At 36.5% G+C, this 15,453-nt stretch overlaps 1 protein-coding gene and 1 non-coding gene across 6 annotated transcripts in view; one reads left to right on the top strand and one right to left on the bottom strand.

Moving 5' to 3' along the window:
• LOC123314879 (colorectal mutant cancer protein) overlaps positions 1–15,453 on the top strand; it is a 49,940-nt gene that overhangs the window by 5,490 nt on the left and 28,997 nt on the right. Inside the window, exons 2-3 of one of the 5 annotated variants that reach the window (XM_044900281.1) lie at positions 7,588–7,999; positions 9,505–9,700. The exons of 2 other annotated variants lie outside the window; for them this stretch is intronic. In XM_044900281.1, coding sequence (XP_044756216.1) covers positions 7,824–7,999; positions 9,505–9,700 — 372 coding nt within the window. In that variant the 5' untranslated portion in view covers positions 7,588–7,823. Of the gene's footprint in view, positions 1–7,587; positions 8,000–9,486; positions 9,701–15,453 lie in introns of all 5 variants that reach the window. 2 more of the 5 variants (XM_044900280.1, XM_044900279.1) reach the window with 2 other exon arrangements.
• Trnat-cgu lies at positions 3,451–3,522 on the bottom strand. The gene has a single exon. It is a non-coding gene; the product is annotated as a tRNA-Thr (tRNA).

The following is a 15,453-nucleotide window of genomic DNA, read 5'->3' as shown; positions in this document are numbered from 1 at the left end:
AAAAAATTAGTTGGTATTCAAACGGTTCTTCTGAAACCTCTGTATTTCAGTAAAATAACAAACTGAGTGAAATTTCGCATTCAAAAATCATTATGGTAAAATGAGGAAGATGCCTAGTGTACTATGGCTACAAAAATTAGAAGAAAAATTACATACTCATTGAACTTTTTTGAAAATTCCGAAAATATTTCTTATTTTAACCTCTACACCATTATTTTCTGCAATGCACTCTAAATTCTTTCGGAAATAAAATTTCCTTATAACGGTAGTAACTTTTCAAAAGTTAAAGTCAAAATTATTCTTTGAATTTTCTGCCATATAACAAAAGCATTTTTCAACTAATGATGAAATTATAATTTTTATAAAAACTCAGGAGCCTTAAATGCGGTTTCACAATACATTCCTACTTGATCAGCGCTTGATTGAGGGATTTATATCTGTTATTTTTTAATCGATAATTCAATTCAGAATATCCAAAAAATAATTTTCTCTTGATCTGTAAACGTTCGTTTATTGATTTTCAATCAATATATCAACAAATTATTTTCGATTGAAGAAGTTATGAGTGAGTTATTCTGAAAAACGAACAACTTTCAAGTGATTGATCGAGCAATCAACTAATAGATATGAGTTAGGTATTCGAAGTCCCCTTGTTTCTTGTTAAAAAACTATAAATAACAAACCAACAAATGATAAGGAGTCTTTTGATTGAAACCGAATCGAAAAGCTACGAAAATTTCAATAATGAGACATTATAAAGAATAGAATGATAGAACAATATTTTCGTCCACTCCTTTCTGATCTCCATTTGTTAATTATCGTATTATCTATAATAATCGAACTGATCTTGAATAATCACTAGTTCTTCTGATGGATTCAGCTAGAGGAATCCCGTACTACGTCTCCAACTTAAATGATATCTTACTACTTAGCAATCGTTAATTTAATCGTTCAACAAAGTCCAGCTAATCTTCATCGATTTCGATAGCTCTAATAAATTGTCCTATCTCGTCATTCTATTAGATTTCCAAATGTATAACGATAATGAAGACGGTAAATAAGTGTGGGTCGGGTTCAATGAAGTCAATAAAAAAATATATGAGCTAATCACACAGATGTTTGTCCCCCCTGAAAACTCATTAACTCGACTATCACAAGGAAGAATATCCCGTGAAAATCGTTGGAGAAATATGAATAGGAAAATGGGTAAAGTAATCATCATTATTTACCCGAAATAACCATTTTAAAGAATGTCGTAACAGCGTATAATTTATGATGCCAGGAATAAAGAATTTTCTTTCCTTTTCTTTGTATTAAAAGAACCATTTTTTTCGACATTTTTTTTTGAGTACCAGTACGTGTTTAAAAGGTTTACAACGGGTTGCACAAAATTCTGATTGGCCGATCAAAAATTTTCAAGTCATTAGGTTTTCAAAATGTTGTCTGAAAATTGAGAAATATTGAATTGACGTACTGAAAAGTTGTGAAGCTCCAATTTGAGACCTATTTGATTTAAATTTTCATTGTATGTTTACAGTTGACGTTTGAGCTCCTATGTAAAAAAAACTATACGCAATTTCATGATTTCAGCTGCTTTAGTTCCAGAGAAAATGAAATTCATCTTAAAGGTCTTGAAGAGCTGTGACCTCATTATAGATCATCACAAAAATAGTCATCAAAAGCAACATCGCAACAGGGCAATTTGAAAAGACCAGAATGAAGAACAGAACTATTTTTTCGTGCACAATATGTTTCCAGTTTATGTATTTCTTTGGAATTAGAGTCAACTTATCAATCAAATCTTCATCACATCAAGACTTTCTTTAACCATTTCTCGCGTTATAAAACGATAAATTTGAATGGCTTCTCGTTTCCTCGATGTATGCTTCAATAATTGAGCGATTTCTACTTTAAATTCACTGTCCCAGATTTGATGCATCGACGATAATAATTGTAAAATAAGAGGGAATTAATGTACAGAATGTTTAGCCACCGGGTATCATGTAAATTGTTATGCTGGGTAGGAACGACTCTTGATGATTAACGTGGAGCAGAAAATCCAGTAGTGTTATTCCATTCATTTAATGAGATACCCAAGAACACATTCATATGAGTGTAAGTTCTGTTTTTAATAGGAATTAACATGCCGGTTCGATAGCAACAAGAATATAATCTTTAGAGTGTAACTGTTTGCGCTGACAGTTATCTCTAATTATTGTTTTGATATTTGTTCCTGTTCCCCTTTATTTACTGAAAGATTGTATCATGATTATTCGAAGATCGTTGGATATTAACACTTTTTCTATCAATTCTAAAGAACGTCGAGTGCACGAAGTTTATTCCTAGGATTCATTTTCAGAGGAACGTCTTTAGTATCAAATGAATGCTAATTGCAAAAATTTTCTCTGAGAAATCTTCACTGTTAAAAGAAGTGCACAAGCCAAAACCTCCAAAATTTAATAAAAACACAATGAAATAATGATTTGGCCACAACAGAAGATGTTTCGCTCGTTGTCTTCAGAAAATAAGTCATGAAATGAGATAGGTTCATCCCCATTGAACTCTCCACCCTTTTCCATAACTAAACCATTATGTCAGGACGCCGGAAGGACATCATGCAAATTGAAAACTTGTCTCGCCTATACCTCCATTCCTTTCGATTCCTATCGTCCTTTCATTCGAACTTCGAACTAGTTTTATTTTCGTGGAATCTTTGACGTACGTGCCTCGTAATGAGAACGGAAATATTTATTGGGCATTCGACGGGGATTTAAGCAGTTTCCGGCAGTACTTCCGGACTTGAATATCAGAGCGGGCATTTGGCGACAATCGGATATTTGAATAACAATAGCATTAAAATTTGAATCCCGGATTACGGTCTTTTATTCTATTTTAAGGACTTAAGTTCATATTATACGTCCAAGACGCTTTAGAATAATAGCTTTGTTTTCTTAATTTTTACGAAGTTATCAAATAACGTAACAGTAATAATAAGTATGTCTGCTGTATGACTGTCACAGCCTATTTTTCCTGGATCTGCTGGTCAACCTAGTTCTGTTGTGGTAAATACAAAATACTTATGGGTGATATCTCAATAACCTATAAACAAATTTTGCGGAAACGTGTTAAAAATTTAACTGATCAGAATTCCACACTATAGAGTCTATTTAGAGATGATACTGCAAAAACATTCATTGACAATCTGAAATTAATGAAGCCTATAAACAAACAAAATTTTCTTACATAAAAAGCATCAACTTTAATCTTCGAAAGACAGAGATATGACATAATGCGTTGTATACAAAGTCAAAGTGGAATACTACTACTATTTCACTATTTTCATTATTTTATGATTGCCACTAATTATTATATATTATTATTTTTATTTCGTAGTGGTTGAGATAAATCCAACGGAAAAATCCTTATATGGTAGTTATGTCGAAAAAATTATGCCTCCTGTGAGGTTTGAACTCACGACCCCTGGTTTACGAGACCAGTGCTCTACCACTGAGCTAAAGAGGCTAATCGATGGTAAAAGTATCCCTTTATGTCTCCACGGGTCCCCTGGGGCCATGTGGCTTTGAGAAATTTTCCTATCTCAAAATTATCAACGAAACTTCATCACTACACAACCAGTGTAACATTTGATTTGAACATTTTCTCGGTAGAAATCCTCATCCAGCCTGATACAGATTTTCATTCCATAACAGCTTTTTTCATAAAGAAAAATGTTCCTAATTCTATACTGCATCAGTAGTTTTTCTTGCACTGAATAATTATTATTAGTTTTAATTATAGTTAGTTTTTTATACTAATGATAAATGACTCAAAGAGGAAGATTAATGAAGAATTATTTTAATTTTCGTATGTAACAGTTACTCAATAATTTTTCGGAAGAGTTTGATACCTTCATTACATTTGTTATCTATAGTTATACGTAATACCTACTATTTTTTGCCATGAAATCATCAGGAGCTGCAGACTAAACTAATCTGTCATAAATTATTAATGGAAACGACAATTCCGAAAGAATTGTCGTTCCAGTAACGTGAGTTAGTCATGAACTATCATAGAAAGTCCCAGAGAAATCGAAAAATTCAAGTGCAACTGTAGACCGGTTTCGGGATCATTTTCCCTCGTCAGTACAGTATAGCACTGAATCTCTCGATAGGAGGATGGTGGTCTTATGCGATCTTGGGACGCCGCTTTGAGATGTCTCATCACGATACGCCACCTGTCACGCAAAGACTGAACCAAACCTCACTTTCTCTGCAGACTCCTACAACAGTTCATGGCTCCCAAGTTCAACTACTTCCCGCAGTCATCGAATGTGAAAACATTCATCAAGGACCACGGGCGAATTGAGGGGGTTGGCTCACTATGACCATACTCTGGTCCGGAGAATTCAATACAAAAAGAAGGAATACTGTATAAAAGGATATACAGTACTCCAAGCGCCTAACCGGACGCATCGGAGAAATGAAATATTAATGGAAACGACAATTCCGCAGGAATTGTCGTTCCAATAACGTGAGTTAGTCATGAACTATCATAGGAAGTCCCAGAGAAATCGAAAAATTCAAGTGCAACTGTAGACCGGTTTCGGGATCATTTTCCCTCGTCAGTACAGTATAGCACTGAATCTCTCGATAGGAGGATGGTGGTCTTATGCGATCTTGGGACGCCGCTTTGAGATGTCTCATCACGATACGCCACCTGTCACGCAAAGACTGAACCAAACCTCACTTTCTCTGCAGACTCCTACAACAGTTCATGGCTCCCAAGTTCAACTACTTCCCGCAGTCATCGAATGTGAAAACATTCATCAAGGACCACGGGCGAATTGAGGGGGTTGGCTCACTATGACCATACTCTGGTCCGGAGAATTCAATACAAAAAGAAGGAATACTGTATAAAAGGATATACAGTACTCCAAGCGCCTAACCCGGAGTACTGTATATCCTTTTATACAGTATTCCTTCTTTTTGTATTGAATTCTCCGGACCAGAGTATGGTCATAGTGAGCCAACCCCCTCAATTCGCCCGTGGTCCTTGATGAATGTTTTCACATTCGATGACTGCGGGAAGTAGTTGAACTTGGGAGCCATGAACTGTTGTAGGAGTCTGCAGAGAAAGTGAGGTTTGGTTCAGTCTTTGCGTGACAGGTGGCGTATCGTGATGAGACATCTCAAAGCGGCGTCCCAAGATCGCATAAGACCACCATCCTCCTATCGAGAGATTCAGTGCTATACTGTACTGACGAGGGAAAATGATCCCGAAACCGGTCTACAGTTGCACTTGAATTTTTCGATTTCTCTGGGACTTCCTATGATAGTTCATGACTAACTCACGTTATTGGAACGACAATTCCTGCGGAATTGTCGTTTCCATTAATATTTCATTTCTCCGATGCGTCCGGTTAGGCGCTTGGAGTACTGTATATCCTTTTATACAGTATTCCTTCTTTTTGTATTGAATTCTCCGGACCAGAGTATGGTCATAGTGAGCCAACCCCCTCAATTCGCCCGTGGTCCTTGATGAATGTTTTCACATTCGATGACTGCGGGAAGTAGTTGAACTTGGGAGCCATGAACTGTTGTAGGAGTCTGCAGAGAAAGTGAGGTTTGGTTCAGTCTTTGCGTGACAGGTGGCGTATCGTGATGAGACATCTCAAAGCGGCGTCCCAAGATCGCATAAGACCACCATCCTCCTATCGAGAGATTCAGTGCTATACTGTACTGACGAGGGAAAATGATCCCGAAACCGGTCTACAGTTGCACTTGAATTTTTCGATTTCTCTGGGACTTTCTATGATAGTTCATGACTAACTCACGTTACTGGAACGACAATTCTTTCGGAATTGTCGTTTCCATTAATAATTCATTTCTCCGACGCGTCCGGTTAGGCGCTTGGAGTACTGTATATCCTTTTATACAGTATTCCTTCTTTTTGTAATCTGTCATAACTTATCAGCGTCTTTCAATGGCTTTTCTCACCTCATCAACCCTACATTCTGCGCAATTACCAAAAGAATTATTCCAGATCCAGCTAACAAAAGGGGAAATTTTGCCCGAAGCTTAACGGTTTAACACTGATGTAGCTGCTTGTTGATTTGCTGCAAAATGAAATGTGACAAATCGGATAGATGAAGCTTTTGAACCTACTGTACAATAAAAGCCGTAATAGGGGTCTGCGGCAGATAAAAGATTATTCCTAGACTCTTTATTGATGAAAGGCAGTTGGGGATTAACTGTTGGCTGAAATTGTTCAAATTTTCGATGAAAGATCGAACATGTTTCAATATTTTCACATCAAGTATCGGCCACATCAATTCAATATTATGCGATACATATTCTTCTTTCAGATAAATAGATTCAGATACATTCAATATCTACTGTTCAGATGCGATCAGAAATGGGTAAAAGATCGTAAAATAGCTGGTACTTTCCTCAACAGCTTCAATCGAATTTTGAAAATGGATAAATCCGTCAAATTTAAGGCTCAATATGTTTTAATTTGTGACCCCTATCTAGCTTGAAAAACTTTACATACATACAAAGAAGTATTCATGTATATATTATAACAAAAATTAACAAATCCCCCATTCTGTATTTATTGAGGAACATACGGAAAAGACCAAGTGCAAAGTTTGAAATAAAGAAAGCTTTTCCTAGATTATCGACTCAAGGAGGTTTCAAATAAAAGCGCAAGATTTAAATTGACGCCATTTTGGCTGTCATAATGACGCATTGATGACCTCATGACACATCGAAGATCACATATGACAGCAGGATGCTACAGGATAAGCAATTCTGCGTTCTGATTGTTATATATCATTATCAGAATGAGTAAGGAGAAATCAATTCATCGAAAACTCTTCATTGCTCTTGTGGTCTGAAGGAATCACTCTTTCAAGACGAGCCAAGTAACACAATAAGGCTGAATGGAGCAAGTTATTGTTCTATGATAAATCAACTTCAAAGGACTTGGCAGGTGGCAGGTATAACTTGTCATATCCATCTGACATGAACACTGGTTTATGTCAAAAAATTGCAACTCATTTGGGTATCAGAGAATCTGTCTTCAGAGCAACGAAATCTCGAAAGCTTTGGCCAACGAAAGTGAGAGCGAAGCCCAAGATGGTCCGTGATCATTTATGGGAATTCCCTGGTGATGGAATACAATAAAGGATTTACAGACCATTTCCTGACCGCCAGCTATGGTTGAGATTCTCTGAAACTTATTCGAGATCTGTCATAGTTATCTTTACAAGGCACTGCAGGGTCAAAGCACTCGTATACAAACTTGGCATTATCGATGAAACCCTTTGTAGATCTTGCCTTGACAAATGAACACATCATCCTTCGCACAGACGGTTAGATTTGATTCGTTTGGTACTTTCAATCTAATTCCAGAGCAGCTCAGACTTTCATCTCAATCTCCTCCCTCAAAAGGTTGAGAACAAAGAGGGAAACTCAGCTCACAGACCTTCCTTGTGGGTCACGACGTATAAAAAACTGCTTTATTAAGAAAAATTTTTAAATCTTGCACTCTTATTGAACCACCTCTTGCTTTGACAATTATCAGATAACCTCCAAACGTTTTACTCGATGTAAAGTCATGTTCGGTGAAGCCAAATAAGGTCCAGACTGGCAGCGACAGTCGAAGTCGGAGGCGACAAGAGTTGTCTCACCACCTACATCTTCAACCCTGCCGAGACCTGCACAGGCATCCACAGTCCCGAAAAATCCCCTCTGAGCACGTCCCTGCGCGACGGCGATCCTCATAATGCAAAGCACGCAGCCCTCCACGTCGAACGCCACATGCACCCGAATTTTCTCTTCGGGAAAATCGTCCAAGACGGCCGACCCAATTTCCTCGCCGACTACGAGCTGAGCTACAAAAACTGCAACTTCGACGTCGGCACCCACGGGAAATGTTGCGTGGGCGGGCATTTCGGCGATGACCTGAGTTTCGGACACTTGTACACCATCAGCAGGTAATGGCTCAATGGTGGAAATGCGATAGGGATCGCTTTCGTGAAGTTTTCAGCTTTTCCTCTCGATATTCGACGTTAAAGGCGGAAAGTTCGATCAACGTCGGCGTTTTAAGGGTATGAAAGCGCTGACGTATAGCTGCTTCCTTATGTCAAGTAGTTTTTCCTTAGAGATATTTCACTTTAACACTTTCGAGGAAAATTCTGAAGCTTTGAGATTTAAATTTCGAGGACGTACCAACATAGGTGAATAATGAGTCGGTGCTGAAGAAGTATTTGTATGGAGAAAATTGCAATATCTCCACGTTACATTAATTCAAGGTCACAGACTGAAAATTGACCTGTCAATGTGTATAACTGGCGCAGCCGCCATTCTGCTCCAACTGTTGAGGTCAAGGTTCAAGATAGGTCAAAACATTTGGATTTTCTCCTCGAAAGGAAATACATTTAAAAAAAAAACATAATGAAGGTGGTTGTTTATCCCGAAAACTTCTTCACAGTTTTTCTCCTGATTAATAAGTTGTCATGAAGGCTTGTTCCCATATTCCTATTCAAGCTTATGTCTATAATTCTTTATTACTGTTTTGGTGAGTGCGTCTTTTTGCTAGATATATTTCCGTCCCTACTGCAGGGAAAAGCACTCAATCATGCGCCTCGAAGCAATAAGTTACCGATCACCATCGACAAAGCCCGGTTATTTTCCGCACAATTAGGCCTCCAAACGCTGTAGTTGTATCCATTGTTCAATGATAACGAGCCATCAACAATAACAATCCAACATTCTACTGAATGTCGATAAAGAAAAATGAGATATTGGTATTTATATTCATCTCAGCATTATTCCATTCCTTGATCGAAGCAATCGGTTGAAAATAATATATTCCATAACCTTAAAAAGTAAATCGGTTTCTCATACATTACTTCTGGAAGAAACTTCAAAAATTTTAAACGACCATAGTATAATTTACGGTTGCAAACTTGGTGAAGGTTTTTGAAATATAATATGTTTCATGAAGATTTTTTATCCTATATTGACGTCCACTATAGGTTTTCGAATTCATGGTACTTTTCCTAAAAAAATTAAAAAAGAGTTTCACAAGTATGGAAATAGAATAGGCAAGAAAGCCTTATTTTCTTCCAGATGTGAAAACAGTTAGAAATTCCCAAACACCTGCATTTTTATATAAGCAAATTTCAAAGCCTATGCTTCAGAAAGTTGCTATAAACTTTTGAATATTGCGCTGAATTCGAATAACTTTGAACAAAAAACAGTGACGCTTCATGGAGGATGTCATAAAACAATGAAAAATCATGGAAAAATATTTACCAAAAGAGGAATCTTGATAGTAGCTGAAAACTTCACGATTGTATTGTCCAACATCAAAAAATCGAATTTTCGATTATTAACTTCTTCAAATCGATTTTAATCGCGATTTTGTTGGCTGCCCTTCCATAATTCCTCTATCGAATTTCCCAAATTTTGTCTCAAGTGTCTCGAATGGATTGAGGATTGACAAGGAGGAGCGTATGTACGATGAGCCTTGCACCGGAGAATTGCCCAGAAGATCTTGGCTGTGTTGTCCAGGATCGCAGAGAAAAGATGGAGAACAACCGTCCCTTCTCGAGATCAAGAAAGAAGCGACGCCTTCACCCCCAGAAGCCATCACCAGAGAGCCTAGCAGAAGTTTTTGCTCGGGAACTTGCGTATGTATCATATTGCCGTAGATTAGGTTTGGGATTTTTCACGAAAAACGGAAAAAAGAGACTTGAATCAGCTTTTTCACACGGCTTTCGGTTTTTGACGATTCGTAAAAAACACGATGAGTAGTTTTAAGGAATGTACTTTTTCCGATTCTCCATAAAGTAATTTGGGGTTATCAAGCTTGTTGGAAGAAAAACGGTTCAGTCAGAATCAGACGAATTATTGTCGGATAAAGCAGAGGTAAAAAACGAACATAGCGCTTCGACCTATCGTGATTTTTTACGATTCGTCATGAATCACGATCCGTCCAAATATCAGTCGTCGCTTTATGAGTGATCTGCTAAAAGAAAACATTTGGAGGTTGCAGATCTTTGCGTAGAGACAAACAAGGAAGATGAAAAGAGATCTGATTTTTGTCCTACCATAGGAATAATCAGCTTCTCTCGTTTGTAACTTTGCCATTCTTTATCGACAAACTACTTTCGTAGCTAAAGTCGAAAGAACAACCAGGGGCAATAATACATAATTAACGCAGAAAAAATTCAGGGTGTAAATCAAGTAACATAATCCAAAAAAGTATCATAACCGAACCGCCAACTCTATATTATCCTGAGGCTTATCGAACAGGTTTTTTTCATTCGAATTTTTTTACGAATTTCTGCTCTACCCATTCATTTTCCCCAGATCATTATTTTCCTTTGGCCTTTGTTCCCATTATCTGGATGGTATATTTCAGAGCATAGATTCCACGATAACTGTTTCGACCATGCTGTACGTTAAAATATGTGTCGTATCCAAAATATTTCGTGTGATAACGGATAATTGAATTGTGGATTTCTACACCAACATTGTATACTCGGTCATTGATTGAATAATCAATATTGATGGTAGAATTATTTCGATTGCTATTCGACGGCCAATTTTGAAGCATTTGGTCCAAGAATAAATAAAACCTATTGTGAGCTGTCTCACATTTTTTTTTTTTTTGAAAAATTTCGAATTTGCTGTGCTTGCAGTTTTCTCAAATAATATTCGATTGTTATTATACTCCATATGAACAAAAATTATTTAATATATTATATTCAATGATAAGATCGATATTTAATATTTAATTGGGATTCTATTCTCTTTTTCTACGCTCATGAGTCCGCCAGGAGAAAGTAATCATACTCTGGTTGATTTTGGAAAGGTTGAGCAGTGATTCAAAGCAGAAAAGTTTCACCCAAATAAATAACTGCGACATCAAAGCCACTTCCAATTCTGCTCCATATAATCATTCCTTCAGAACAAGGGGCCACTCAGCCTTTCCCAAATAAACTGGGAGGAAGAATCACCAATTATTTTCAGATCTATTTTAGACATGAGGGCTCTTCGGTTTTTAACACAGCGTTGTTTATTATACCCATCAAAACTAGCTCTTTCTTATATTTTCAGGTTTTTGTGAGTAATGGATCGTTGAACTCGATTACTCATTTATGTGTTCTATTTTCATTTTGTCCATTTTCACTTGCAGGGTGTTCGTAATGATGAAAAGTATCTTAGGATTTAGGTGGAACGAAGGGAAATTTTATTTACGAAACTGGTGTTTCAATGTATCAAGTATTGAATTGATTTCAATAATTAGATATGATATGAAAAACAAGTAGCAGGTTGAAAATGTACGAGGATATAGATATTTAAAAATTCTTAGCCTACTATACAACCAAACAAAATTTCAATGTCAAAATATTTTATTACTCAACATATTCTCCTCTTAATTGGATACATTTATTACAGCGAACCTGCAACGTCCCTAGAACTTTCAAAAAAAATGTTCCTTCTTGCTATGCAATCCAGACCTACACAGCTTTTATAACCTCCTCCTTGGAAGAAAATTTACGACCTTTTAAACTTTTTTTCAGTTGAGGAAAGAGATGTTAGTCGGATGGAGCCTAATCTGGTGAATGAAGGGGGTGTTCTAGTAATTCAAACCCTAAATCACGAATTTTTTGCATGGCAACATGAGATTTGTGTGCAGGGACGTTGTCCTGCAAAAACAACACACCTTTGGATAGCTTTCTACGTCTTTTCTCCTTAATTTTTTCCCGTAGAGTGGTCAGTAATGACGAATAGTAATCTCCGGTTATTTTTCTACCCTTATCCAAAAAATCAATCATGATTACTAAATGGCAATACCAAAAAACCTGAAGCAAAAACTTTTCCAGCAGATTTTTGGACACGGAACTTCTTAGGTCTTGGAGAACCAGAGTGTCGCCATTCCATCGATTGCTACTTTGTTTCTGGATCCTAGAAATGTACCCAAGTCTCATCCATGCATAGTAACAGTTCGGTTTAAGAAGTCTACATCGTTTTCAAATCGAGCACAGATCGAACGCGATGCTTTTACCCTTGCACGTTTTTGGTCAACATTCAAACATTTGGGGATCCATTTTGCAGCAATTTTTCTCATGTCCAAATTGACGTGTACTATAGGATGAACGCCTTCGTATGAAATATTCAGTGCTTCAGATATCCGTTTGAGCCCAATTCGACGGTCTGATAAAGTCATGTCATGAACTGCATCGATGTTTTCGGGGACTGAAACAGAAACTGGCCTTCCCGATCGGTCATCATCTTCAATGGAAAATTTACCTCTTTTGAAGCTTGCAGTCCAATTTTTAACGGTCGCATACCAAGAGCATGGATCACCAAGGGTATTAAGCATATCTTCGTAAATCTGCTTACCTCTTGACCCTTCTAAATACAGGTACTTGATGATGGCTCGATACTCCAATTTTTCGATTTTCACAATTTCGGTGGACATCTTCTTTCTTTTAATTTATTGCGTAACACTGGTTTACTTTTTTGATCTCCAACTTCACACTGACACTTCTAATGAATTATTGTTCGTTGCTATGTTAACGCAATATTTTTTTTGCATGGAACTGGTCTAGGCTAACTAGATATCAATACATTCTCGTTATTTTTCACCATAAGTATATAGGCAAATGAATTCTTTCCTTTGATGTTTTTTGAACTGTCGTTATATGTTAGAGGTTTGAATCCGTTGATGAATACGCTCAATTTCTGAACTATTCACTTCCTCGCCCAAGATGTGTGCAATCTATTCTCGTACGAGTTCGAAGATTAATTTCCATTTCCATTAATTTGCGGAACTTAGTTGTTAATTCCCCAGGAACTAATTTAGGAACTTTTTGGTGATCCCATTCTGAGGCTGAATAAATTACTTCGTGGAAGATTTGTTAGGAAGAAAATGGAGATTATTATCCCTGAAATAGTGCAATTTACAATACTGGCATGCCCCGGAATCATATTTCCTCAATTTTGCCCTGTTTACATCCATGCAGTGGACGTGGAAAGCCCATTTGAGAAATTTGAATAGATTAAGCGTCCTGAATTCAGCGAAGTCTTGATTAAAATTTAATTTTCCGCTGGTGCATAAAGATTTTTCCTGACTTCTTTCACAGATATTTTGAATCCATAGAAATTGCTCATGGCTGCAATCGTGTGGGGGTTTGAAATCATTCTTTGAGATGATTATGAATTTCACCTCGTTTTACATCTCATGTACTCAATGTACGGATTTTATAATACTGTTTTCATTCTTATTGAATTTGACTGATAAGTTATTTCAAGTGGTTAAAAACTTCTAATGAAAATCGTCTTTCTACTTTTCATGCTCATTGCCAGTAGCTTGCAATTCCTGGTATCGACTCTGTCATAGAACTCTTTAATGAACCTGGAGTAGAGTGAGAAATAGAATGAGAGAGTTTGCAGGAGAGAGTTCAGAAATAATAAAACATTGTGTAGAGTTTTTTGGTTGATTATAATCAAAGGGCAGCCTCAACTTTTTGTGCCAGAAATGGATAGACCTTCTTTGACTGAGGATGATTTGATCATTATCTACTAGTGTTTTTTATCAACTCTTCTTTTATTACGGGGATGAAATGGTTGAACTCATTGAATTCGAATTTCAGTAATAATTATATAGATATGAATTTTGAGCATTACTATTATTCACTCTTTTTACTGCGACATAAATGAGCTGAAAAATACGAAATGATCAAACTATCATGGAGATCTCAAGAGAGATATTCTGTTTTCCTCAAGTTGCAAACTATTCCACATTTGAAAAAACTTTTCAATGCCTTTTCATGCTAATAGTTATGTTTGACCTCTTGAATAATTACTTTTTGAAGTTTTTTGGGCATCCAACGAGTCACCAAAAAAAACCGAGTTTTATCCATGATTGAGTTCGGTTTTCCGAAGTAACGTTATTCATCTATGCTCCTCATATTTTCTCAAGTAATTGGATTTACTGCATGCCAGACCATCGATTCTTCCCATGGAGAAAGATAAATTAATTTACCTCATATTGTCGTAAACAAGCTTACCGTATGTTCTCAAAGGACTCGCCTCTGGTCCTTTATTTCCCGCATAATTTCCAGCAAATTTAATTTCCAGTGTCTGCATAGTTCCCTGTCTGGGAGAATAAATGCAACATAAATTATCAGGCTTCTCTACTGGAAAACCGAGGATGGGAAATTTTGTCTTATCGCTAAAGAGCCTTACAATTTATTGGCATCTTCGGCCGCAGTTCAACATTAGCTTTTCTATACTTCGACGCCATTCGTCTTGGTACGAAACTCTATCAATGAATAATCAAATTTTACAGCCAGTCTCTTCTAGTAAAAAGTATTATATCATTTTTTTGGGACGATATAAACTTCGACTAAACGATGGGTCTTTGGGTTTTCTTTTCCAATATCTGAAACGCACGAAAAACACAATTAATTGGTATACCAATAAAAAATACATATAAAATTATTAAACTACATATATCAGGACAAAGAAAACATACACATGAATTAATTCTTTGAGATTAAACACAAGATGTCCTTTCTTAATATTGCTGAAAACGATGTTTACACTGTTTAATTACATAATCTAAAGAAAAATATTCCCTGTTGTCCTAATTAACAATTAGGTTGGGACATTTTCCAGATCATTAGGTCTACGTGAACCCATTAACGTTCATAAGCCCTAATCCGCTATTTGACGGAAAAGGTCATTCCACTGCAGGCATTTCCATTTTCACACTTTACCCCATGTTTTCCACTCGAATTTCAATCAGCGAAAAACGAAATGAATGGAAGGTTTGGAAAATTAGAAAATTACTTTCACATCAAATCGAAAAAAATACTTCTTTATGATCCTCGCACCTGTTTATGTTCTCTATTAAATAACTTGAAAATAATATACTATCATTTATTCTCGGAAAATTCACCTATTCATTAACAGAGTAAAAAGCCCTGAAAATTTTATTACACCTACTTAAACCTCAGACTTTAGGACATTCTGAGTCTGAAGAAGATATTTCTGGACATTATTCATGAGTCGAAGAAATAGCCAGGGATAACGCGAGGCGTTAGAACAAATACATACAGGGCGAGTCTTTGACTTGTACAAATATTTCAACAGTAGATTCTTCATGTCAAAAGAAACACTTTTTTCCGTCACTATTTTTTTCGAATAGGCTCGGTTTAAAAGATACAGGCTACTGAAAAACCAAACAAAATATTATTTCTGGTTCTTTCTCACGAACAGTTTTATCGAATAAAATGATTTTCGGATTTTAGTTTTTCATTTATTTGTTCAATCTTTTTCCAACAGAAGATATCACCTTCTTCCAGTTCTCTCATTATGACCATTACGTACCATAAAAATACCAAAAATTCAAAAAACCCAAGTCTTT

This window comes from Coccinella septempunctata, chromosome 6 (assembly GCF_907165205.1).
Source record: "Coccinella septempunctata chromosome 6, icCocSept1.1, whole genome shotgun sequence".
Taxonomy (NCBI): Eukaryota; Metazoa; Arthropoda; class Insecta; order Coleoptera; family Coccinellidae; genus Coccinella; species Coccinella septempunctata.
Note: the sequence above shows the minus strand (reverse complement) of the source record. Positions and strands in the feature narration are given on the sequence as shown.